This window comes from Hyaena hyaena, unplaced genomic scaffold (genome assembly GCF_003009895.1).
Source record: "Hyaena hyaena isolate Hyena2069 unplaced genomic scaffold, ASM300989v1 scaffold_258, whole genome shotgun sequence".
Classification (NCBI taxonomy): domain Eukaryota; kingdom Metazoa; phylum Chordata; class Mammalia; order Carnivora; family Hyaenidae; genus Hyaena; species Hyaena hyaena.
The window spans coordinates 620,393-648,141 of record NW_024080891.1 but is presented as its reverse complement, the minus strand read 5'-3'; the positions used below and the strand labels follow the sequence as shown (position 1 = coordinate 648,141).

At 46.7% G+C, this 27,749-nt stretch overlaps 1 protein-coding gene across 5 annotated transcripts in view; it reads right to left on the bottom strand.

Moving 5' to 3' along the window:
• PDE10A (phosphodiesterase 10A) overlaps positions 1-27,749 on the bottom strand; it is a 305,877-nt gene that overhangs the window by 208,865 nt on the left and 69,263 nt on the right. Inside the window, exons 1-3 of one of the 5 annotated variants that reach the window (XM_039245524.1) lie at positions 20,773-21,183; positions 20,507-20,586; positions 19,992-20,119 (exon numbers count right to left, since the gene is read on the bottom strand). The exons of 2 other annotated variants lie outside the window; for them this stretch is intronic. In XM_039245524.1, coding sequence (XP_039101455.1) covers positions 19,992-20,028 — 37 coding nt within the window. In that variant the 5' untranslated portion in view covers positions 20,029-20,119; positions 20,507-20,586; positions 20,773-21,183. Of the gene's footprint in view, positions 1-19,991; positions 20,120-20,506; positions 21,184-27,749 lie in introns of those variants that run through there. 2 more of the 5 variants (XM_039245525.1, XM_039245523.1) reach the window with 2 other exon arrangements.

Here is a 27,749-nt window from a genome sequence, read left to right as displayed (position 1 = left end):
TTCCAGCGAAGGTTTCTGGGGTCCCTGGTGGAACGACACTCAAACAAGCTGATTTAATCCCGAGTGAAGTTTTGGTAAAAAAGGAAGAGAAGCAGGAAAACAAGGAGAGGATGGAGACGAGGGAGAGGGGTAGACAAGGGAAGGGGGCGAGCGGGACGGCTCTCAGCCTGTGTGCGGAGCATCCAAGCGACAGCTACGCGGACACACATTCTGTGTTCCCACGTGACAGGCCCGGAGCTCTGCTCTGCCTCTTGGCAACCATTCCAGGCAGAACTACTTCTATCTGTTCCCATTCCACAGATGGGAAAACCGAGCCAAGAGAGGCCAAGTCACTCAGCGGGCAGGTGGCTTAGCCTGATTCCAGAGTTTTGTTCTTTATCACTGTGCTACAGTGCAACAGATCCTTGCGTGCTGCCCAGGAACCTAAAAATCATACTTTCTATAGGACAACTTATATCTTCAGTTCCAAATTATCATAAGTAATACAAGGTTCAATACTTACTGTATGCAGACCTCTCATAGGAGGAAAAAGTCATTAAATAGTGTTTCTGTGCCCAACAACCAATAATATATTCATGTACAAATTCTTACTATCCGGGCTATTCTTAAGTGATAATCTTTATTTATGGTCATTACATTCATCAAACCTTTCCTTTCAAATTTGAAGCTAAGAAAGTATTTTTATTCCCCCCAAAAAAAGTATTTTCGTTGCATCCTTGTTCCCACAAGCCCCGCCCACCTGCAAGCCCCGCCCGCCCAGCCGCCTCCTTTCCCCCCATCCTCCAGGCCCCTCACACTCTGGCCTGGGCAGCTCCCTCTGACCCTCTGCTGCCCCTTCCCTCCTCGCTGCCCTCGAGATTTTACAGGACTCCTTCCCTTCCCATCCCCCCGCCCCAGCCGCTCACACCCCACAGCTGGCGGCAGCACCGCTGGAGATGGTCTGAACTACTGGACGATGATCCATTCTCTGCCCACCCCCACGGCACCACGAGCCTCAGGAGAACAGTCATCTCATGGGTGAGACTCCCTCTGGTCCGCACACGGGAGGGTGCCTGAGAGGTGGTCACATGTTTGTGGAATGACTTTGCCCACAGACTTTATAAACTGATCAGATTTCACTTTCTTTAAGAATAACGAGCAGAAGTAAGATTGGAGAGTCCAACCCTGCCTTTAACAACAGGCTTTGTTTCACATTTAGAAACTAGAATAGTCTATGATTCCTAAAATGGAATACAAGAACCCAAACGGGAGCCACAAAAGGTATTCTGGGTTGATATATTAAAATCAAAAACTGAAGAGGAGGCATTCATAGAATGCCAACATCTACTTGGGGTTGGGGGGTGGGCAGGTACGTAATTAAAGTGCAGACACAGAACCCGAGGACATATGCTTCTACCTCTCCTCTGACGTCAGAGGTGCCCGGGCCTCTCGGCACAAAGGCTCAGGCCTCAGAAAAGACAGGATTATCAAGCATGAGACTCACGTTCCTCTGCCGCTGGGGTAAACTGTGTCATTACTACACAGCTCACACCTTGGCTGCACCACTGTTAAACACTAGCTGGGGTGCAGTGTCTTCCTAAGTTGGCCCAATTTATCTTCAGTTCAGCCCGGGATCTGGGAGACACTCTAAATATGCAAGCCGCTGGGCAAATGAACACTGTAGACTCGGTGCAAGTCCATTATCACAGGAGATACAGCCCTAAATACACAGCTCTCTGCCAAGAAGTCAAACACACGAGCTCAAATACGAAGCGCAGGGCATACCTACGTACTGTTTCTGACAAAAAGGAATCACGTCTTCCGGGGGAGGGTACGTAAGACACACACACACACACACACAAAATAAGGTGCGTGTGTGCACATGTACCAGACACACAAAAATAACTTCAAATCTTGGTCCTACCACTAACAGGAGGAATAATTTGGCAAGTTAGGTCGCCTTCCTAACATGTTTTCTGATCTATAAAGTAATGACATAGCCATCCCACAGCTCTGATGTGAATTAAAAATCACATGTAAAGGATGTGACACTCGGCTCACAGAAATGGGAGCTGTAATGCTGACACCATGAAGGCACACACGCACAGGGACACACAAACCCTCTCCCCTCCCCCACCTCAATCACAGGGCTTCACACTTGCACTCTCTCTTTCTCCTGGAAATTCTGAGTATTCACAAAGAAGGGACTATTCTTTGTGACTTTGTAAGAAAAGTTAAAATTAAAAATCTATTAGCCATTAAACACTCCTCTGAAATGTTTCTTCCCCAGAAATCCTTGGAAAACAAAAATCCTCAACTCAAATCCCCATTCTTCAGACTAAGTACTGACCGTCAAGCCTGTGACACGGCAGATTTTCAGCAAAGGTGTCCCGAGAAGCCCAAGCCTGTTCTTCAAAGCAGGGCTGCTGCAGAGCACCGGGGCCTGTGCCCGCACAGAGGACCGGCCTGCCCCCCCCACAGAGGACCGGCCTGGCCCCCCCCCGCACAGAGGACCGGCCTGCCCCCCCCCCGCACAGAGGACCGGCCTGCCCCCCCCCCGCACAGAGGACCGGCAGGTGACCAGGGGCAGCGGCGGCTCTCTAGTCCCGCTGCTGTCCCGCGCACATGAATTCCAGAGTGAGAACAGGCCTGAAGAGACCCCTGACAGTCCTGCTTAGACAGGGAAAGGTTTTTCTGATGAAAGAGATTACATGGAAATAAATTTGCTTTACCAACTTTCCCCAAACTAATTCAGACTTCAGAGTTAGAACTATCACCAACGGCCGCCTGCCCAAGAACATTCCACGCCCTTAAGAGCTGGATACTCTGCCCCTGAAAGCACTCCATGCTCCACTCACAGTGCGCTGCACACAACTATGTATTTATTTAATCATTGCCGGTTGAGTACCGTACAACCTCTCCCTCATTCCCTTATAAATTACTACCTAGTAATTCTCTGACTAGGTGCTTGTCTGACACCTAACAATGTCTTACTTTAATCTCAACATTTTATCCTCCACTTACCAAACAGAAATGCAATAGATAAATCAGGGTTTCCTCATGGGAGACAAAAATTAACTCTTCCTCCCTAACAATCTTAACTAAGGAAGGGAAGCCAAGGACTAGAATTGGGCTCTACGGGGCTATGCTATACAATCAGGCTATGCTAAGAATTTTCTTCAAAGTATGTAAAAAAATTATGACATTATCCTCAAAGTGCATTACAAGAGGAGAGTTAATACACATTGAGAAGTTAGGGACTTCCTTTAAGAAATAAAATGGATGACATTCCAGGGGAAATACGCAAAAATATGTAATAAAGACATAGAAGATTACAGACCAAAAATATCCTGTGACAAGAATCATTGTACTGAATCAATTCTATTTCCAAGTTTTGAAAAGCAATACCTATACCAGTTCTGAGGCTATATTATCAATGTAGAACTTCACTTCTCAACAAGACATACAGAATTAGGACCGCTGAGAATCAATACAGATCATAAAACCAAAGTCTTAGAAGCAGAAGCAGCCTGGAAATTACCGAATGCCTCCCTTTATACATGAAGCGGCCAAGGCCCAGCTAAGCGGCCGAGCAGGGGTGCTAGAGAAGAAGTAACACCCAGATGCCCCACATCTCAGCACAACATCATTTCACCGAAACAATTCTGAATCTCTGGGTTTTTTTCATTTAAAATAAAAAAAAAAAAAAGGCATTCCTCCTGGCCCTTTTTTAAGTCTTTCAGCAGCTTTCAAAGGGCATGCTGAGTTCCAAACTGTTACTGGTGACAAAGACATTTCCTGTCTCTGACACGGTAACATACTGCTAGGCTATTACTAACTTTTTAGTTCAAAGGACTGCAGAGGAATTATTTTTAACAGGGCCAAGGGTATCTTTAAAAATAATGAGTTGTTCACATCCCTCCTATAATATATAGGAACTTAGGGGGAAACAATTATAGTGACTCTACCTGAAATACAGTCAAGTCTAAACAGAATAAGTGCCAAATTCAACTCAGATTTTTATGGGATTTTGGTGGGGGCAGTTCTAGGTTTCACAGTAAAATGGAGAGAAAGATCCAGACTTTCCATAGGCCCACACCCCCACACACAGCCTCCCCACCATCAACATCCTGCGCTAGAAATGGGACAGAACTTACAATCGATGACCCTATGCGGGCACAACCTTCTCGCTCAAAAGTCCACAGCTGGGGGGCACGCCTGGGTGGTTTAGTCGGTTAAGCGTCTGACTCTTGATCTTGGTTCAGGTCATGATCCCAGGGTTTGTGAGTCTGAGCCCCACATCAGGTGCTGCGCTGACACTGAGGAGCCTGCTTGGGATCCTCTCTCTCCCTCTCTCAAAATAAACAAACGTTAAAAGAATTTTTTTAAAAAGTCCATAGCTGACAGTATGGTTCACACGTACATGTCATGGGTCTGGACAAACGCATGACCACACGCTTCCACCATTACGGCATCACGCACAGTACTCTCACTGACCAACAGCCCCTTATGCTCCGCCTATTCAGCCCTCCTCAACTCCCAACCCCTAACCTTTTTACTGACGCCGTAGTTTTGCCTTTTCCAGAAAGTCACATAGTTAGAATCATATGGTGCATAACCTGTACAGACTGTCTTCTTTCACTTAGTAATATGCATTTAAAATTCTTCTGTGTCTTACCACGACTTGGCAGCTCTCTGCAGCACTGGATAATACCCCACTGTCCTGGTACCACAGCTCATGTATCCATTCACCCACTGGAGGACATCTTGACGGTTTCCAAAATTTGGAAAGTATTAAAAAAAAAAAAAAAAACCTGCTACAAACATCTGTTTTTTTGTGGACATAACGTCCACCCATTTGGGTGAATACCAAGGAGTGTGACTGCTGACAGTATGGGAAAGAGTATATTCAGTTCTGCGAGAAACCACTAAGCAGTCTTCCAAAATGGCTGCACCATTTTGCATTTCCACCAACAACGAACGGGAGTTCCTGTTGATCCACATCCTCGGCCAGCACGTGGTGTTCTCGGCCTTCAGACTTCGGCCATTCTAAGAGGTGTGCAGTGCCATCTCCCTGTTGCTTTAATTAGCATTTCTTGAAGACTCCTTAGGTGGGGCTTCTTTCCCAATGCTTATTTGCTTCTGCAGGTCTTCTTTGGTGAGGTGTCTATTAAGGTCTTAGGCCCAGTTTTTAATCAGGCTGTTCGTCCTCTTACTGTTGAGGTTTATGGGCTTTCTGCAGACTTAGGTACTAGCCCTGCCCCTGTGTGTCTTTTGCAAATATTTTCAGCCAGCCTGTAGTTTGTCTTCTCATTCTCTTCACACTGTCTTTCACAGAGCAAAAGTTTTTTATTTAATTATATACAGCTTGCCAATTTTTCTGTCATGGATCAATTTCTCTTTCAGGCTTTGGGGGTGTAACTAAAGAGTCGTTGCTCAGAAACAAAGTCATGCAGGTCTACTATGGTATCTTCTAGGAGTTGTATGGCTTCCCATTCCACACTCAGGTCAATGATCCATTCTCAGGTAATTTTTGGTGAAGCATCTGAGATCAGCTTCTAGGGTCTTCGTGTTGCTGCTGTTTGGGGTTTGTCGCATGTGAACATCCAGCTGTTCCGGCACCGCCTGCTGAAGAGACCAGCCTGCCCTAGCGCACCGCCCTTGCTCCCTCCTCGATATGAGCTGATCACATTCATGTGGGTCTATTTATCTATTTATTTTCACCAACACTTCAGAGTCTTGTTACCGCAGGTTCACAGCAAGTCAAGATGCTGGGCATTAGCAGTCCTCCAATTTTGTTCTTCAAGATGACGTTGGCTACTCTGGGTCATTGGCCCTCAATAAACTTCCCAATCAGTGTGTTAATATCTACAGAACAACTTGCTCGGACTTTGATTGGGATTACATTTAATATGCAGATCAAGTTGGTCAAGACAACAACGAGTCTGTCCTTCCTATGCATGAACATGGATTAACTTTCCATTTATTTAGCTCTTTGGTTTCATTCATCAGAGTTCTGTGGATTTCCTCACATTTTGTATATCTAGGTATTTCATTTGGGGGGCATGCTAACATAAATGGTATCAGATGATTCATTTAAAATTCCCTTGTTCATTGCTGGTACCCAGGCAAGCAACGGACTTCTGCAAATTAACTCCAGATCTCTGTCCCCCAGCCACTACACCTGATTCATTCCAGGAGTAGTTCTCTTGGTTCTTTCAAATTTTCTACATAGGCAATCATAATACCTGTGACCAAGACTTTGATCTCTTCCTTCCCAATCTGTGTTACCATTACTTCCTTTTCATGTCTTAGTGCATCAACTAGAACTTCCAGTACAATGTTGAAAAGAAAGAGTGAGGGACACGCTTGTCTTGTACCTCATCTTAGTGAGAAAACATCAACTTTCTCATCATTAAGGACGATGTTAGTTGTAGGCTTTTTGTAGACAGAGTGACAGTCGCAAAAATGGCAAAGCAGGCCTGTTCCTCCACCTAAATTCCCCAAAACATGAGCAAAAACTGTCCAAATCAACTTTGTCAGAACTCTGAAAAATAGTCAGACGTTTACAGTAATGAGAGACAGCAAGTCCAGAAAAATGCAACTTAAAAAGGGAAGAAGAGGTTCGCACATTTTTATTTGCCTTTGCAGTGTCCCCTCCCCTGCTCAGCAGTGGCCCTGGGGAGTGCAGCCCGTTTCCGGTGTGGGACCCTGGCCCCCCCCGTTCCAGAGAGCGCAAAGCTGACCCAACTCTCAGCATGTCGGTGGGCCGCCTGACCTGTCCCGGGGGGCATCCGGAGGATGCACCTCAGCCACCTGACTTGCTTCACCTAATTCAGAACCGTCTTGGGCAGAAGGTAGCTACTCAAACACTTTCCTGAGAAAGAGTGAAAAGCAAAAGAATCACCCACTGCTGGGGCAGGGGCCCGGGGGCACGGGCTGGCCAAACGTTACAGCTGAAGCCAACAACGGACACACGGAAAGCCTGGGAGGCAAAGCTGGGGACGGAAAGACGGAACCCGGAAAGTTCCCTCTCACACCAGGGACAGGACGCGTGCTCAGAGAAGAGCCAAGAAGACCCCAAAATGTCCAATTCTGACCTCGGGCTGATGTTCAGGCTCAATGCAGACAGAAAGCAAAGACTAAGGCAAAGCTGTAAAGCACAAGGCTGAGCACGAAAATGTGTCCCAGCACTGGCTGACACGCAATCACAGGGAGGGTCTGCCTGCTTCCTTCCCCCTTGGGGCCAGCGAGCCACGGACGCCGCTCACCCACACGGCCGTGGCCGCGTTTAAAGGAAAGGAGACCTCAGACACCGCCGTGATAAATAACAATTTAGAAGACTAGTTTTCCCCAAAGAAATAAAAATGCTTAAGCTCATGCAAAACAGGTGCAGGTGAATGTTTTGAGCAGCTCTATTCACAATTACCGGGTTCTGGAAACAAGCCCCAGCATCCTTCAGTGGCTGAGGGGTTAAGGGGACTGTGGTGCCATGTACGTATTTACAGAAATAGACACAATGACCAACAAAGGGATAAAACTAGTAAAACTAAACTAAATTTGTTTCATAAAAGAAATAATGTATCACAGTTTACAGAATGTCCTAAAAAGCAGCCTATGAAGTAACTATAATCAAATTCATTTTCCTAACCATTTCTATCATGACAATAGATTCTGCACGGAGAAACAATGGAAAGCCACATATTTAAAGAGATTATTATTTTGCCATAGTCACCATAATGAAGTCACACGGTGGAAGTGCTAAGTAAACACTGACATTATTTTTAATTCAACAGTCTACATCTTCAAAGGCAAGTGCTAGTTTTGTGGATTGACGAACTGAAGAGACTCAACGCACCTACTATGCAACTACCTCCACAGCCCCCCCCGCATCCCGCCCCCCCCAACCCCCGGCTGCACGGACCCTCCTGGTGACACTTTGCGGATGTCTGACAAACCCCTGTGCGCTGATGTGAACTAGGAGGGAAGCAACAGGCAGCGTCAGCTGGATGCGTAGGAGGGAGGGGAGGCAGAGCGGGCCAGGCAGCAAGCATCCGAGGGCCCTGGCGTGGGGGGCGCCCTCAGCCCGTGGGTCTGCAGGAGACCGAAGACACTGCCTCTGCTCTCAACTTATTAGCCTATGGATTTTTTTTTTTTTTTTGAGGTTCAAAACTACAAGACAGAAAAACTCTTAAATGCTAAATTCCGCATTAGCAAGTGAAAGTGCAAAGGCCCGTCAGGGAATTCTCGCAGTTCCCATCCACAGGCGCTTGGGAGGTGCCAGGTTCTCCGCGCTGCCCATAAGTTAACCTTCCCCACACGCACTCCTCCTTTCCGGCTTGGCCCTCCCTCTGCCTCGCCCCCCCCTCCTCCGTTAGACAAACCAGACAACGGAGGGTCAGACAGATTAGAAGATCTGTCCAAAGTCGAGCAACCAGGAAACAGCAACTACCTACGCAAAACCCCGTGAGTTCGGCTCAAAATAAAATAATACATTCCTTTTTTTCCTTCCCCAGCCAGAATTTCTAAATCTAGTGAGGGAGTCACAAATATCTGGTGAAGTCTGGTGACTTCCTTGAGTCACAGAGGGCTACAGAGAAATGTGATGTCTCACCCAAGTCCCCAAGGACTAAGGACAGTGGCCAGAAGGGGGAGGGAAAGCCCTCGGGCAGAGGAACAGGGGGGTCAGAGTCTGGCCTGAGTGCCTGGCTGGCTGCACATTAACACAATCACATTTTAAAAAACCACACCTATAGGGGGCACCTGGGTGGCTCAGCTGGTTAAGCTTCTGACTTCAGCTCAGGTCATGATCTCAGGGTCATGGGTTTGAGCCCTACATCAGGCTCTGTGCTGACAACGGCGGCTTCGGATTCTGTGTCTCCCTCTCTCTCTCTCTCTCCGCGCCACCCCCCCTCCCCACTGGTGCTCTGTCTCTGTCTTTCAAAAATAAATAAATGTTAAAAAAAATTTTTTAAACACACCCAGCTTTAGTATGTAAACTATGACAAAACGAGCAAGTCAGAATCCCATTCACATTCCCATATACTGCTGGTGGGAGTGCAAATTGGTACGATCATGCTGGAAAAGCATCTGGCAGCGTCTAGAGAAGGTGAACACACGCATGCGCGGCCACCCAACAATCCCACCCTCCAGCAACGCGTGCCTTCTGTCCGTCAAAACACACCTGTTGCCAGAATACGGAAGGAAGCACGGCGTCCAGCAGCCAACGCTGAAAACACCAATCATCCAACAGCAGGAGAATCAAAACACAGGGGCGCCTGCGGGGCTCAGTCAGTTGAGTGTCCGACTTCAGATCAGGTCAGGATCTCAACGGTTCATGAGTTCAAGCCCCGTGTCAGGTTGTGTGCTGACAGCACAGAGTCTGCTTGGGATTCTCCCTCACCCCCCACCCACACATTTGTGTGCATGTGCTCTCTCTCTCAAAAACAGAGAAAAATGCACATGCACACGCACACATGGCCATGGGTTGAAAGCCACTCAGGAAAACCATCACGGTCCCCAGCGGGGCCAAGTCTTCATGAAGAGACGGGACTCTTTCCTTCCACACAAACACCCTCCTGTTCTATGAAACCATCGCCAGCCCCCTCACACTCTCACCAGACCCATAACTAGCTTGTCTTAAGTTTACCTTTTAAACACTTTTAAAAACATAGTCATTTATGGAGACTGAAGTGCCAGGCAGTTTATCAGTGTTTTCTCAGTAAGAAGATGGGGGTTCAAGAGAGAAATAGTCCAGGGTCACACAGCTAAAAAATACTGAAACTCGGATCCAACCCCAAGACTTTGTGAATCTGAATCCAAAGCACTACTTACTATGTTTCCACCTTTCATTCCACCTTATCAGTAGTGATCCATTTACCTGTTTTGACCTCAAGATTCTGATTTCTTTGAAATTCAAGATTCTCGAACTTATTCACTTATATCATCTGCTCTAAATAAAGGGCCTAGCAAACAACAGGCGCTCAGTGAGGGTTTTCAAAAGAACTAAGTAGTTAGTAGGTGCAATTTCCTCCTAAGATAAAAAATATAGGTTCTATTACACTAAGTCGGTGCTGATTAGATCACTCAAATATTCACCAAATGCCTGTGCCCTCAGAAACCCTGATGTTTTCTGGAGACATAACTAAAAACACAGCATCTTCTTACAAAGTTTAGAGGGCTGTGCTTGTCCAACAACAGAGTAGCTATTTGCTGAGCCGTGGAAAGCTGCTCCTCCAGAGTGAGTTCCGCTCACAGCGTAAAGTACACTGGCTTTCACGGACAGCAGTACAAATGAAAAAACGTAAAATATCTCTGTAAATAATCTTCGTACTAACTACATGCTAAAACTCATCTTTTGGAAATATTAAATTAAGTATATTAAGTATATGTTTAGTATTATAATTAATTTTAGCTGTTTACTTTTTTACGTAGCTGCTAGAAAATTTTAACTTACATATGTGGTCCACGGTGTATTTCCACTGGACGGCACTGATCTCAGGACCCTTTTCTCCTCTGTATTCAAGGTCTCTTTCCGTTAACGTGGACTAGGAAAATGCACAGTGAGTCTAAGTGACAGGCCACTCTGCTTCCACCCTGGGTCTTGGCTTCCACGTGAAGCAGTGACTTCACTATTTTTTTCCTTTCTTACAAGAGTCTTACCAGACCAGTTAGTATTCAGAGGACATGGTCCAACTTCGCCAAACTACTTAAAACCTGATTTTGACTTTACTGTTTTCAAGTGACTATCATGTATAAAACTAACACTCCTGGCTTATATGAAATAAGACATATCGGTATAATACTTCTTTAAGATTCTGAACATCAGTACGTTCTCTGTCCTGATGATACTGAAAGCCTGGAGGTAGGCAGGGCTGTCAGTTACCACTTTCCTGATGAAAAGCCTGAACAAAGGTAAATGACTTGCCGGGGGACAAAAGGCTTGTCACTGGCAGAGAGCAGACTCCCTCCACTCAGATCCAACTGGGCAGTGCTTCGGAATGAGCAATCCGTCTTTGTATTTGCGTCCTGCAGCCCCTTAACAAATCACCACTAACGGGACCTCGAACAACAGAACTGCATTCTCCCACAGCTCTGGAGGCCAGACCTCCGAAGCCCAGCCAGGGCCCTACCCCTGGGGGCCATCCGGAAGGCTCCTGCCGGCATCTCCTGACCTCCGAGCCTCACCACTTCAGTCTCTGCCTCTGTGGACACCCCCTCCCCCATCACACTGCCTTCGGCTGTCTCTGATAAAGACACCTGTTAGATTTAGAGCTCATCCAAGTGATCCAGGATGACTCATCACAAGACCCTTAACTTGACCACACTTTCCCGTCAGGGTCACAGCCATACTTTCTGGGTTTAGGATGTGGACACCTGGAGGGGGCGAGGGGGTGGGGGGAGCAGGGAACCACTGAACCCACTGCCTACCGTTAGACCCTGAGCCTCTGGTCTAAACAGTAGCTTGGCTCTGTGCTGCAGTTCTTAAGTCCTGGTTTTTCTTCCCAGGAAGGGTAAAAACAAGACACTATGACGACTGGTTCAGGGAAAAGTAAGGATTCAGGGAGTCGGGCAGATCTGGACCCAAAATGCTGCCTCAACATTTGGTTACTGTGTGACTTTGGAAAAACAATTTCATCTCCCTGGGTCTCAGTTTTATCTTCTTTAATAAAACAACACTTGCCTGATGGGATTCTATGATCATTAAATTAAGGGGGGATAAAAGGAACCAGGAACCCGTCTGCACTGTGCCAGGGTCACCCGGGCTCCTGCCCTGCCCTCCTTTTCACATGTATGCTCTCAGTGGAATGGTATCTGGGGTCACATCGAGCCATCAGTTATGTACGGCCTTAAGAAAAACTGTGGTGTAAACATCTGAATTTACTAGGAGGAGGAGTTATCATATGCTTTACAAAAGGTTCCTTTGACTCACAAAAGAATTCAAAAGGTAGGTTTACCTTCCCTACCAAATCAAGTCCGCAAACCTCTGTGAAAGATCCGCTTGCTCTGCAAATAGCTGCCGCCCAATAAAGGCTTTGTTAACAGGAACGCACCTGCATCAAGGGGAGCGCATGTACAGCGAGCGGCTCACTAACCAGCCCTCTCTCCCTGTAGCGGTGCCTCAAGGAAGGTCCCAGACACACCCCATGGACAAAGAGGTTTTCTTCAGAGACAGCTGACGCCCACCCAGCCGACTCGTGGGCGATCGGACCTTTATTTGCTCCTGTTAATTAATTAGTCTTTCAAGATACTATTGGTCTGAAGATGCTCTGACCCACATTTCCTGAAAATATTAGAGTTAAAGGGGTGGAGAGAAGTGCCATCCTGAGGGGACAGTGACACACAGTCTGGCTCAGGAAATGACACTGACTGGACCGCGATCTGCTGCTGGGAACACCGGGAAGTAGGAGGTCACGTAAAAGGGTGTATGACCCAAGGTGACCCTGTCCTCTGGCAGCGGCTCCAAACTAATAACTCTCTGAAAATCTAGGATGTTTTTTAAAGGCAGAATGATTCTTTTAAATAACTGCATAAAAATGAACATGGAAAAAAAGACTATTAATCTGATCTGACATCTAAAACATGTAACTGTCTGATACCCTCTTCTTCCGGCTTCAACTCAGTTGCCCCCATGAAAGGAACCATCAGGACAAGTGAGACAGCCCCCGGGAAGAGCCAGCGCCACGCCCATAATGCGTATTACCACGTGCTTTCAGAAACACAAACAGGAACTTACAATTCCATTATTTTGCTATTTTATCTTTTTTTTTAATATTTTTATTTATTTCTAGGAGACAGAGAGAGAGACAGCGTGAGCAGGGGAGCGTCAGAGAGAGAGGGAGATACAGACTCTGAAACAGGCTCCAGGCTCTGAGCTGGCAGTCAGCACAGAGCCCGACGCCGGGCTCTAACCCACGAACCGCGAGATCATGACCCAAGCGAAAGTCGGACGCTTAACCGACTAAGCCACCCAGGCGCCCCTATTTTGCTATTTTAATATCAAGAAGCTAGAATATTTTATCTAAGAGAAGTCTGTGTTCAGAACCAAGTATCAACCTCCTCAAGTACTACTTCATTTCAAAATCAAAATCACTTAATTCCATTTAATAGAAGTTAGAAACTTCTATCTCAATTTTCCAAACACTGACTGATGTCTCTCTCCACGAGTGGTATGATCTACTGAGGCAGAAACTACCACCTTATTCATCTTCTTTTCCCCAGAGCCTGTAATTACTGTTGGTTCTTGTTCGTATAAAGTCAGCACAAACACTAAATTAGCAAATGCTGAACCACCCATCATCCCCAAGGGGATACACAGGGCTAGGTAGGTTCCTATGAACTTCTCGTCACAACGTTTTCATCCACTGATCAATACGCAACCCTGACTGACGTGTGTGTCTATTTAAAAACACCTTATTTCAGTACATTGTTGACTCCCCAACACTGAAGCCACAGCAACTTCCATAGCATCTGTGGCTGCTCCATAAGGCACATCACAGCCTTTTTGGGCTTAAGAACACTAGACTTGATGGCGCCTCGGACTAGGCGTGGGGGCCATTTTAAACAGCCAAATCACGAATAAAAAGGACAAAAATGACAAATACATGGCATTAAATACGCTGGTTTTGTTTACAGAATGAGAACTGAAGCAAGAAGGCAGAGCATGGCCTTGTCTGCCCTCAACCTGGCCCACGCTCATGGGAGGAGTCGCGTTTTTGGCCGCTCGGCGTGTGCACGTGCCCACGAAGGGCGGGAACAGCGAGGATGCTGGTTTGGGGGTCAGAGGTAGATGTCAGCGAGTAGACATCTGCGAATACAGAATCCGCAAACCGTGAGGACTGGCCCCGTGTTCACGCAGCAGGTACTCGATGAATGTTTCAGAATGAATGAGGAGTGTCCCCATCACTTCCAGTGAGTTCACGATTAATACTGATTACTAGTAAAATAAGTTTATTCCTGTAATCCCATTGGAGGCACGCCTGGTTTCCACTGAATGCACGGGGGCAGCGAGCGAGATGCAGGGAGGCCCCCGCTGGCTGTCAGCAGTCAGGCTAGCCACCGGGGTCTGCAGGAACCGCGTCTTCTGCTAACTGGTGGCTTTCCTTGTTGATGCTGCTGGCTCTCTGCTGATAAACATGCAAACAGTGAGCAGCACATGTCAGGAAATTCTTTTTTTTCCTTTCAAAAATTTTTTAATCTTTATTTATTATTGAGAAACAGAGACAGAGTACAAGCAGGGGAGGGGCAGAGAGAGAGGGAGACACAGAATCCGAAGCAGCTCCAGGCTCCGAGCTGTCAGCACAGAGCCCGACGCAGGGCATGAACCCACGAACCGTGAGATCATGACCTGAGCTGAAGTTGGACGCTTAACCAACTGAGCACCCAGGCGCCCCAGGAAATTCCGCTGGAAAAAGGAGTCGCATCCCACCAACAGACTGGAACGAGGAGCCACACAGCACATGGGCGTCGGCGCTGAGGCGTTACCACTGCTCATTCCTACATCACCGCCAGGGGTAAAGCTGTCACCACGGGGACAGGAAGGTAAGTTCTCGTCACACTCTGGCCTTGGAAAGCCAGTTCTCTGATCCGTGACGGCCGCTTTCAAACGCAGCAATATCCGAGAGGCATCACGCTTCACCTCTTGGATGCACTGCCTGTACCCTCCAGACAAGTCCTCATGCGTTCGGGTCCGGTACCAGCTGATGCGCCCGCTCTGTCCCAGGGTCCCTGGTCACGCTACACCAGGCAGCAAATACAACAGAAGTTTTCAACCGCTTGCTTCCAAAACAGCTTTCCCTCCTTGGATCACATACGGGTCCCTCGACTCGCTGCCTTGCGGTTGACATCTCGCCCCCAACACAACAGCTGCTAATTCTTCACAATGCGGGAGTCAAACTCCCCCTGGTGAGTGAGCAGTGCCCGGATTCCTATCCTGCACACTACTCGTTACTCGTGTAAACCTCCTGCACGATGCAGTAAAGCACAGCAGAACGGGGCCCTTTATCTTTCCATCAGAGAAAGATTTCAATACAAACACGCACATCTGATTTCCTGAAAGGTGCATGAATGTCACCTATTAGCTCTGAAACTCCCAATTCCCCTCCTCAACTCTGAATCATTTTTATGATAATATGTTAAGGGCTGAAGAAAAGAGGCATAATTTTTCTGGTCACTGACACCAGCTAATTCACAGGACAAGATTCCACCCGTGAAAGACAGCCTGCCAGGGTTTTCTCTGAGCTCTGACACTTCCTGACCTACTGAGCAAGTTATTTAATCTTTAAATGCCTCAATTTCCTCACCTGTAAAATGGAGCTGGCAACAGTATCTATACCTCACAGGCCTGTTGTAAGGATTTAAAAAGGAGACTAGATTAAAACTGCTTAAAACAGTGCTCAGCAAATGCTGGCTATCACTAACACAAATAGAAGACATTAGTTTATATAAGTCAAAAAACAAAATGCTGTGTTGCTATAAAAGTGACCTTGGTAGAATATCATGGCTTAAGAACCCAACCGTAGATGGGGGTCTCGGGGGGCTCAGTCGGTTAAGCCTCCGACTTCAGCTCAGATCATGATCTCATGGTTCTTGGGTTCAATCCCTACATCGGGCTCTGTGCTGAAAGCTCAGAGCCTGGAGCCTGCTTCAGATTCTGTGTCTCCCTCTCTCTCTGCCCCTCCCTTGCTCATGCTCTGTCTCTCAAAATAAATAAACATTAAGAATGCAACTGTAGGGGCGCCTGGGTGGCTTAGTCGGTTAAGCGTCCGACTTTCGCTTAGGTCATGATCTCGCGGTTCGTGGGTTCGAGCCCCGCGTCGGGCTCTGTGCTGACTGCCAGCTCTGAGCCTGGAGCCTGTTTCAGTCTGTGACTCCCTCTCTCTCTGACCCACCCCTGCTCCCGCTGTCTCTCTCTCCTAGAAATAAATAAAACATTTAAAAAAAAAAATTAAAAAAAAAAAAAAAAGAATGCAACTGTAGAAATTCAGTGGCATTTCTAAATTCCCAAAACACTTTTTTGGCTTCCTTGGTAATGAAAGTATAGATATTAAACAGATATTCCTGCTTATAATCAGTTGTACATGCTGATTCTTGTGATCTATAATTCTCACTGCTAACTTTATTCAACTAGGGTATATTTAGAAATGTAAGATTAGGCACTAATGCAAAACTTGAATTTCACACATCTGAGCTGATCTCAGGATTAGCAACTTAATAATTTTCTATATACAACGAGCTGGGTTATTTAGGTTTACAGACCGTTCATTTCGATATGGGCACCTTGGGCTCCCTTTAAAAAATGTTTTTTATTATGTTTATATATTTATTTTTCGACAGAGCGAGTAATCTGGGGAGAGGTAGAGAGAGACGGAGAGAGGGAGTGCCAAGCAGGCTCCGTGCTGTCAGCGCAGAGCCCGATGCAGAGCTCAAACCCATGAACTGTAAGATCATGATCTAGGGTGAAATCAAGAGTCAGACGCTTAACTGACTGAGCCACCCAGGTGCACCCCAACTGGGCTCCCTTTAACAAAGGAGCATAAAATTACAGATTTGAATGTTATCTTTCCTCTTCAGGATTTCATAATGAGCCAGTGATACAGTTAGGCAGACATTTCGGTGGATGACATACTGCTCAGACTTTACCACTGTGATGACAATTTGGCTCTAGAACATGTTCTGTCTGGATTTTTATTTTAATGAGCAGAGAGAATATGTTTGGCATATGTGCCAGTAGATTATCAGTCGTCTTGAAAGGTTAATTCTCATGAGTCTAATGTCCCTCCATATTTCAGTGTAAATGCCAGGAAGTACATTGAGACAAACAGCCTGCTAGAACTGGTGCTGCTGAATGGATCTCAGTCCACACTCAGTCCCTCCCCGTCCCCTGGGGTCCTAAAGACAGAGGTGAAGGTGCAGACACTGATGATGGTGTATATAAGTTCTGGTATTGGCGACCTACTGAACTACCCCGTTCATCGAATCCGCCACGGTTCTTTTTTCACAAAAAATAATACCAAATAGGAAGCCTTGTAAGGGGTAACAAGCAGATCAGAGAATATCACACATGATGAATTAAACACATTTCTGCTAACAAATATCCATCTCTGCCAAACAATTCAGAAATAATACTAAACTGTTTAAACAGACAGGAACCTGGCCTACAGTCAAGAACGGCAATCATATATTTAAAAGAGAAAGACTTCAATAGAGCTGCTTTCTCAGACAAAGGGCCTTTTCCCACTCTGGCACGAAGTGTGGGAAAGGAGCCAAGGGCGCTACTTATCAGCCCTCTGACATCAGAGTGGGGACTGCGTGCGTCAGCCGGCCCAGTAGGGACTCCTGGCTTATGGCAAAGGCCCTTGTGCTTCTTATCTTATCAGTTTGCAGTGTCTGGCACATCAACCATTACCGTGTGAGCCTAGGAGGAAGGGAGGTGTGTAATTGTGCGGGTGGGGTGTAGGCTAAAGTTGTGAGCTAAGCAGGCCTGAGCCACTCATTAATGAAACAAACAGCCCAACATACTGCATCAATTATAATAAAAGTCTCTGTCCTCAAATTCGACCTTTAAGGAAAGTGTTTGATTTTTTAAAAAGGTGCTCGAGCTGCATAAGACAACTCCCTCCACTTATGCAGAAGTATGTCAGAGTTCTAGTTCCGGAAGAGTAATTCCATTAAACTTCACTTAGAAGAGTTAAAGAGACAGCAATTTGTTAGAAAATGTGCCAGTAACGCTTACATTAGCTCCATTAAATCAGATGTTTGGGGGCTGAGAATCAGATTAAAAGTGCTTTCAAGTGCTCGCCAATGTCTGCATCTGGAAACACAGGTCTGAAAGGCAGGTGGAGGTACACCAGGGACCCTCAGTCACGTCCCTCCAACCAGCGGTGAGAACTTCCTGAAGAGAAAAACTGCCTTATAAAAACTACCCACAATTAATTTTCAAAACCACTTGACTTAAAATTACCCTACATTTTTGAAATTTGAAGAAACATCACACTTGCTTACTAAAAATAAATTCTGTCAATGTAATAAACTTATGCCTTGAATATTCAAAACAAAGAATGTATTTACTAGTTTCAATTCAGCTTGTACATCATTAGCACCACGCTCTAAGCACCTTAGCTAACCGGCCAGACCAGCTTTACGTCAAATAGTTCTCTAGTAAAAAACCAGCATGTGCTTATTCCCTGACTTAACAGCGATCTCCACTTACTACACTGCACGGACTACACTGTCATCCCGCGGACACCGCCAATAAAACAGACTTATGAAATTACACACCTGTTTATTATTCCTTCAAGCTTATGTGTTAAACTGAAATAAATGTAATTGACTTGCACCCAGAAACTCCCCTACACGGGCTGGGAGTCATGGCCACGTAGAAACCTTGTGCTCTGCTTCCAGGACAGAAGGCCCCTCGCTGCCCATACCTTCTGTCATGGGCTGAAAGGTGTCCCCACAAAATTCTAGGTCGAAGCCCTAACCCTCAATGGGATGGCACCTGGAGATGGGGCTCCTGGGAGGGGATGAGCTCCTGCGAGGGGGGCCCTCGGGGCGGGATTTGCGCCCTTTCACGAAGAGAAGCCATGTGAGCACGAGGCAAGCACAGGTCTGCCTGCAGGCGGGGAAGAGAACTCCCATCAGGAAGGGGAAGGTCCTGTGCCTTGATCCAGAACACAGAGGAGTAAGCGTCTGTTGTGCTGCCACCCCCCCCCCGACCCGGGTCTAGGGCGCCTTGTCCCAGCAGCCGCGCAGGCCAGCACACCTGCTCCCGGCCTCCCATTCGGTCCTCCTCCCAGGGAGGCGGCTCTGGGCCCTCGCCTGCACACTTCCGTCCCTGTCCCCTGCCTTCTCAGCCACTGAGTTGGAAGACTTTGGCCAATCATCTCAATGACGCCTCACCTACCTCACAGAACCCCTCGCTTATCCCCACACTACGTAAACCCAAACATGCAATTCCTTTCGCTGGCCTTTCTAATTGTTCAGAGACGACACGGCTGTGCCAACCCTGTTTCCCCCGGGTGACTCCGTGTCCCCGTCCCACAGCAGCAGAACGGAGACTGCCCCGTTACTCTCATGCATCCACACATGCCCCCGTCTCCCTGACACCGAACCTGTCCTTATTCCTGAGAGGGTCCTTCCCTCTTCCGCCTCAGCGTCTCTCTGAAAAATGACCCATGTCCTACCTTCTCCCTTACCCCAGCCAGCTCTCCGCCCGTGGGCCAGGGCGATCCTTCTTTGCTTTGCTCACTCAATTATCCCCCTCCACATCTCAGGTCCTCAAACTCTCTTCACCCCTTCTCACAGATTTCTAATCTCAGGCGACCCCCACCCCCCACCCCGCAATCCCAAAACAATAACAACCAAGCTTCCTTAAAGCCAGGTAAACTCATCACGCATTCTTTTTTTCCTTCTTCCACCTCCTGGTGCTCACTGCCCTGCCCTCCATTCCCATCCGTGCCTCCGTCACCACACTGTGACATTAGACCCCGTCACCTCACTGGAAAGGCTTTCGGAGATGGGAGCCAACCCTTCCTGGGCAGCTCAATCCGATGATCTCAGCCTCCTGGTAGCCTCAGTCTTCACCTGCTCAGACTCAGCCACATCAGATATTAGTAACCAATCCCGTGCTTCCTTGATAACTTCTCCTGCTCAACACAGCAGAAGTCAGTTACCCAACAATCAATTTGCCTACAGCAAATAAATCATTACACAGACGACCCTTCCTAAGAAAAACAGCCAACTAGAACTTCACAGAGATACTCAAAATCTGTTAGAACCCATCCAATGCCAAACACGGAAGCTCCTGAACACAATAAAAACCTGCCCAAAGTGCTGTGAGGAGTCACTGAGGGTTGATGCCCAAAAACATCAACGTATGAAGTAAATAATTTCAGTGCACTGATAATTTTAATAAATTGGCAGATTAACACTCAGAGCTAAAAAGTACTCATTTCCTATCTATCTAAACGGCCCTGCCAAGTTTCCTTTGCTGACTTAGAGACTCTACTCACCTGTTACATGTTGGGATTTCCTCTCTTCTATTCTCATTCTATATTCTTTTCCTTCAAAGTCTTCTCTACCCCCATGTCTTCAACTGTCACATCTCTGTGGGTAACTTCTACATCTATACTTTTAGTTTCTAATTAAAAAAAAAATGAAATAACTATCCAATGGTTGATACCTTACCTTCTTGAATCTTTACTCGACCCTCTTCTGCACCCCACCTCTAAGTGAACCCCCCACCCACCCACCCCAGCCGGCCGGCAATCCTCTCCCTCTGTCCTCAGGTTCACAGGTGCTGAATCCTGGTCCTACTCCTCCACGACATCTCTGCACCCCGGTAGCCTGTTCACTTCCCACAGTTACTGCCCCTGGTCAGGACACCACCAGACAGCACTTTCCTCTCCTCACACCAGGGAAGGTCCCGTGGCCCCTTCCGAACTAACGCTGGTTGGACAAATCAATCAGGAGAGTAATCTGGGCCCCTGCAAGCCACCTGGTTAGCCACTCCCTCCGATGCGCTTACCAGGCCACAGGACAGCATCTCTCCAGCCGCCATCAGGAAGAAGTCAACTGGCAGAGCGAGAAGAGCAAAGGCGCGGATCCCTGCGAATGTCAGTGAGGCACGAATTCATGGGCCCTGGAGCTGCCCTGCCTCGGGGCTCCCGGTTTCGGCGCATAGTTTATCCTTACTCTACAAGCAATCTGGGTTGCAGCCTAAAGGTGTCCCAATTCCGGACACAGCCCTGTGAGCCGGCCCTGCTGCACCCCCGCCCTCCCCCGCACCGTTACACTGGTGTCTCTGCACACTACTCTGGGGGGGACCAATCCTCCGGCCCACGGTCCGTGGCAGGGAGGCCCTGGGGCCGGGCAGGCCGGACACCGGGGGCACCGGCCCTCGGGGCGGCCGGCCGTGCCACTCCGCACCGCACGCGGGTCCACGGCCGCGGACACCAGGAAGCTGTGAGCACGCGGGTGCTCCTGGGGCTGCGGCCGCCCCCGCCCAGACTGGCCCCACGCCTCCGCCGGCCGCGGGGCCCCTACCCCAGGAGCACCCGCGCACCCACTCGTCACCACATACTCTGGGGCCGGGGCGGCCCTACTCGACGGGGGGGCCCACCTTGCGGCTGCCCTGCGCGGGGAGGGCCACCCAGACCCCACGCGGGCACCCTCCACGCCCCGCCACGGCCCACCAGCCGCCATACTCTAGGGCCTGACGGGAGGGGCATGCACTTCCGGTGACGTCACGCGCACGCCGGAAGTGCCCCCGGCCGCCGCCGTCTCCAGACCCGGAGGTTACTTGGACTGAAGTGCGCACGCGGCCTGGAATCGGGGACCCACGGCTGGAGGATGGGCTACAGAACCAAGAACACCTGGAGGGAGGTTTAAACGAGCTACGCTCACAGCTCCGTGCCGCGGCCAGGCCTCCTCCGGCCCCTCCTGGCCTCGCCCCTCATCCCCCCCCTCCCCCCGCTGGAAGGAGCGCTCTCGAGAACCTTCTCTGGGGAACCCGGGGATGCCACTGGGTGGGCCGCCAGGTGCAGGTGCAGCCCGACTTAGTAACCTGCTGGGTTCCTGCCGCGCGGGGGCCCCAGGCCCCGGGAAGCCGCTTCCCTGTGCGCTCAGCGGCCGCGGGTGTCTCGGTAACGCGCGTTGTCAAACCGTCAAGGCCGTTTCTAAAGGGGGACCCCTTGTCCCGCTCCAGGTCCCTCTCCTCCCGCGAGAACCCGGGAGTGTTCTGTACGGTCCTCTTCTGCGAGCCGTACGAACCCCGGAACAATGACAGTATTGTAGGGTGGGAGCAAAGTGCATTTTAAGCGGAAGGTCAATAATCTGTTTCACATTTCTATTTTAAAATGCAGCATCTGGTCGGTTCCTCGCTGTTTCAGAACAAAGTGAAAAACTCTCCTGAGATACGGAAGCACCTCCATGACCTGGAGCCGAACGCGCCCTCCTCTCCGCCTCCCTGTTCCCCTCTGCTCTGGTCTAGGTACTGCGGCCCGCAGGCCTCTCCTACCCAATACGCATGACCTCCGCGGCCACCGAACTCTCTCCACTTCGGTTCTTAACATGCGTAATACAAAGTCAGTCTCCACCCGGTTTTTCTCCATGTCTGAAGGTCAACCGTGTGTGTGCAGCAGGCTGTGCCAGATAATGTGAGACATCAGTGCCACTCCTGTCCTTAGGTGTTCATAGTCAGACCACCCAGAGCAGAGCATTGCAACGACTGCGCGAGAGGCCTGAAGAAAAAGGGAGAAAAGCACCAGACTTCCCAGCTGACTAAAGGTGGACCCATGGGAATGACAATGAAGATGAACCCGGTTTTCCACCTTGAGTAGCTATGTGAATGGCGCCACTACCTAAGGAGAAAGAAAATGAGAACTTCACATTTGGACAGGCTAAATCTACAATGTTTAGTATACTAAGAAAAAACATGATGAAAATAGATCTTAATTTTCTCTTTACATCCATTATGATGACAGTAAGGGAAGAAAAGCCAAGTAAAAAAGCCTGTCAACTGTCCAGTTCTAACTTGCCGTATCTCTTAACGCTGGTAAAAATAGAAACACTGAGTTGTCTATTGAAGCCTTGTAATTGAGAAGAACAGTTTGGACCATTTAATACTAATTTGAGTTGTCAGCACACTTTGACAGAGGGATAGTACTATGGACTGAATGTGTGTGTTCCCTGAAAATCCATCTGTTGAAGCCCTAAACTCCAGTGTTTCAATGTTTGGAGGTGAGGCCTCTGGGAGGTAATGAGCTCATCATGATTGGAGCCTCAAAACACAGTTTGTGCTCCAGAAGAGACAGGAAAAACTCTCCCTCTCTCTCTGCCATGTGAGGATAATGGAGGAAGGTGCCCATCTGCAAACCAGGAAGTCAGCTCTCAGTAGGAACTGAATCTGCCTGCACTTCCAGAATCAGCCTGGGCCTCCAGAAGGGAGGAACATAAATGTCTATGGTTTAGGCTATCCAGCCTACGGTATTTGTAACAGCAGCCCCAACTGAGTAAGAGACAAATATGCATGTCACTTAAAAGGTATGATAAACAGGTGCCTGGGTGGCTCAGTCAGTTGAGCATCTGACTTCAGCTTAGGTTATGATCTCACGGTTCATTGGTTCGTGCCCCGACTCAGGCTCTGTGCTGACAGCTCAGAGCCTGGAGCCTGTTTCGGATTCTGTGTCTCCCTCTCTCTCTGACCTTCCCCTGCTCATGCTGTCTTTCTCTCTCTCAGAAATAAATAAAACATTAAAAAAAATTTTTTTTAAAGGTATAAACAGAATAAACAAAACCGTGAATTTCTCATAATGTGCTGCTAAGGCTATTCAAGCTTTGAGAATTTTCCTTTGATGATTTTGATGAGCAAAAATGCTAAATCCTTCTGGGGCTGGGGATTAATTTATTCTGTTTGGCACAAAGGATTTGAATGGCCCTCAGCTGATCTCATATTTAAAGCAGAAAAAAGGAATCAATCAGTAGTTTGAAAGGAGCATGGACTAGAAGTCCAAGGACAAGGAATTCTGTTCTGGAGATTTCATGTACTTGCCACACAAGCCTAAAAAAAAAAAAAAAATCACTAAAGATAATTTTAGTGATTTTGCTTTTATATCTTCACCCAACGATACATTGATCTGTCTAACAACTGTTTTTGAGCACCGACAATATGCTAGGTACTAGAAATCTAGAGATGATAAAAACAGAGTCCTTGGGGTGCCTGGGTGGCTCAGTTGGTTGAGCGCCTGATTTCAGCTCAGGTCACGATCTCACAGTCCATGAGTTCAAGCCCAGTGTCAGGCTCTGTGCTGACAGCTCCGGGGCCTAAAGCCTGCTTGGGATTCTGTGTCTCCCTCTTTCTCTGCCCCTCCCCAGCTCACGCCCTGTCTCTTTTTCAAAAATAACTAAACATTAAGAAAAAAATTTTCAAATAAAAGTAAATAAAAACAAGGCCCTTCCCTCTTACTCAATGCTGAAGAAACAAGCAAATAAACAACACACGGAGATCAAAGACATCAGCGATGCCTGACCTGCCTACTTCCCAGGGCTAGTGTAAAGCTTTAATAAACTAACTGGAAAATGTTTTCAGAACATAAAGCTCCACACAAAATAAGGTGCTAATATTTTAAGGCATATATGTTCACCAGAACAGCAGATTTCTTCACGCAGGCTATTTGAGCTGTCGTTACTGAGCTTAATAAGGTTTCTAGAAGTACAAAGCAGTTCAATAAAAAGTGATCTGCAGCAAAACTGTTAATTTAAAGTTAATGGAAGTTTAAAAAAGCAAAACCAATGGGAAAATAAAATCTGAATGATGAGAGCTTTGTAGTAGAAGCCTATGTTTTAAATCATTATGCTTCACAAATCTCTATGTCAATTTAGTAACAAGTTGAAGATCCGTATTTCAAATTAAGTACATTTTTCTAAGGTGAATTTGTTCTTATCAAATGATCTACTCACCACATCTTAATAAATCTACCGATGTTTAATTTTTTTTTTATGTTTTATTTATTTCTAGGAGAGAGAGACAGAGACAGCATGAGCAGGGGAGGGTCAGAGAGAGAGGGAGTAACAGACTGAAACAGGCTCCAGGCTCTGAGCCGGCAGTCAGCACAGAGCCCAGTGCGGGGCTCGAACCCACGAACCGCGAGATCATGACCCAAGCGAAAGTCGGACGCTTAACCGACTAAGCCACCCAGGCGCCCCTAAATCTACCTATGTTTAAAAGCACAATAAAAAAAAATGAAATTTAAATAAAAGGGTTGTTGAGAAAGCATGCTGAATGTAAAAACTGGACTCAAAACAATGAAAATCATACCAAAGGAAACAACATGGATTCATGCATCATGGGAATAGATGCCTAAAAACCTCCAAATTTCACTCTCTGAGGATTTTTTTATGAGCTATAGAATCAAGTGAGATGATCCTTTCTTAACTTTCATTTCTTGAACTTCCTTTACTTAGTTGGCCATTTTAAATTGTTATACACTCAAAAATTAAAGCAATATAAAGAAGCTCTACATGGAGAAGTCTCATTCCCACCAGAACCCCCTGCCAACACACACACACACACACAATTATGATTTCCTGTGTATCTTGCCAATGTTCAGTCAGGTAACAAATACTGAACTTTCATGAATACAAGCAAAGCACATTAAATGTATCCAGCACTGAATATTCACCAGCTTTTAGAGCTGCTTGATTTATGCCAAAAGCTTTTCTGAGCCAACTGCTTCCCATAATACGAGTCAACATTAGTCGAGTGCCTACTATGTACCAGGCACTAGTCTAATCACTTTATTAAATCATTTATTAAATTATTTAATCTTCAAAATAACCCGATGATAGATTTGCTATTATTATGTCTACATCTTACAGAAGAGGAAAAGAAGACTATGAGATTAACTGGCTCAAGTTTACACACCAAATGAGTAACTGAGCCATGTTTCAAACAAGTGTGCCTTCCGATGCCATAGTCTCTAATTCCTACTCTTCTAGGAACTCTCAAGCTTACCGCCTCTCAACAGTTCATAGGTTAAAAGTCAAATACTGTGGTTGGCCCAAAAGTGACCTCCCAAAAGATAGCCACTGTCTAATCTCTGGAGCCCGTGGATGTTACTTCATATGGTGAAACATGAAATTAAGGATTCTGAGAGGAAGAGCATAGGCTGGATTACCAGGCGGTGGGCCCTAAATGTTACATCTGCTCCAATAATTCGCTTCACAGGAAAACAAAAAGAAAAGCACAAATTGAGTTAAAGTATATACGGGGAGAAACCAATCCGAACAATTCAAGGAGAAAGCTGCATTCCAAACACTGGGCTCTCAAATTTAAATTTAATAGTTAAATTACTCATCCTTAGCAGCAGTTTAAGGAAAACAAACAAGGAGTATCCTTTCGGCTCTAAGGTCTTCGATGGGAATAAGTTATTTTTGCTATAAACGCTTAGCATTTATTCCCTAAGAAGATGGGAAATCTCTCATTCATTTCACTGTTTCATTGTATTAACACTAGCAGGACTGACAGAAAAATTAATCACTGTATGTTTCATCAAGTAAAAATTGGAAGAAACCTAGCAGTTAGCAAACTCCAGGCCCACCCATCGTGATGGAGGGCCAAATGTGAAGAAAACTCCAGGCTCTGACCTTACTAGGGAAAAGACTTTATCAGTTGGGCAGGAGGGGACCTTATTTTCACAGAGCACCTGAGAGCAGAGTTAAAAAAAAATGGAAATGTACACAAACTGCCACACATCTTAAAGTTTTTACAAACGCATTAACATATCTACCAAAATGCTTGTATTTCTTAGAAATAACAAATAACAAGATTTAGTCAATCTTAAAGCATACAGCTTAATAGAATGCTACATTTAATGCTAGCCGTAAAAGGCTTCCTCCAAAAAGCCTTTCTGGTCCCAGTCTGTCAGATGATCATGTCTGACCTTGGATAAACCGACTTTAAATCCATCAACAGGGCTGCCTGGGTGGCTCAGTCGATTAAGCATCCGACTTCAGCTCAGGTCATGATCTCGCGGTCTGTGGGTTCAAGCCCCGCATCAGGCTCTATGCTGACACCTCAAAGCCTGGAGCCTGCTTCCGACTCTGTATCTCCCTCTCTCTCTGCCCCTCCCCAGCTTGTGCTCTGTCTCTCTCTGTCTCAAAAATAAATAAACGTTAAAAAAAAGTTTTAAAAAATAAATCCATCAACAAATAAGTTTATGGTTTCTCCAAATTTAAAGTATAAATGATATCTTTTCCTCCTTCCCTGATTCATATGATAGAAGAAATAAGGCGTAAGTACTCTGGAAAAGCACTGTTAAAACCAAACCAAAACAGGACGTACTTTCCACATGCCTTCCAGGAAAAAGAAATGATTATTTCTGCCTTTTTAGAATTCAGCCTGCAAACTACAGAGGTGAAATGAAGATAAGCATCTCATAAAGGTCTGCACACACAGAAAAACCCAGGAAACACTGCTGCCGGCTAACTGTCAGAGCCGTGAAGGTCTCAGAGATCCAACTGAGTCTCACCACTCCAAGTACAATGCTCCCTTACCATTTTGTTTGTTACCAATCCTGTGAAACTAGGTGACTCTATTTTATTTTAACCAATATTAGCCTTTACACTTTTCCTATTGCCAACCAGAAATGTTATCTTCTCTTCGTAAGGTAATTTACAAAGTTGACAAATACTGCCTTAAAAACTGGATGGTTTTTCTTTTTAATGACATGTCTATTACATTTCAAACTAAGTTATTCTTTTTATTAATAGACACTAGGAGAAAATACCTCTCCCATCTCCACCTCTCCCCAACTTTGGCTTAATACTGGAACAGTATCATGGTATTAAACTACCAAGGAGTGAGAGAAATGAATTTACTGGGTCCCCTACCATCAAAATCAGTGCTTTCAAAAATATTCCAAGATTGGGGTGCCTGGGTGGCTCAGCCGGTTAAGCAGCAGACTCCGGTTCAGGTCATGATCTCGTAGTTCGTGGGTTCAAGCCCCGTGTCGGGCTCTGTGCTGACAGCTCAGACCCTGAAGCTTGCTTTGGATTCTGCCTCCCTCTCTCTCTGCCCCTCCCCTGCTCAAGCTCTCTCTGTCTCAGTCTCTCAAAACTAAGTAAACATTAAAAAAAAAATTAAAAACAAAAATATTCCAAGATAAATATGAAGTAAAATGCCTTCATTTAAGCAACATTTGGGTATTTGCATAGACACTAAAAATGAGTTAAATTTAAAAGGCATTGTTTTAAGAAAGTGTAGACATGTT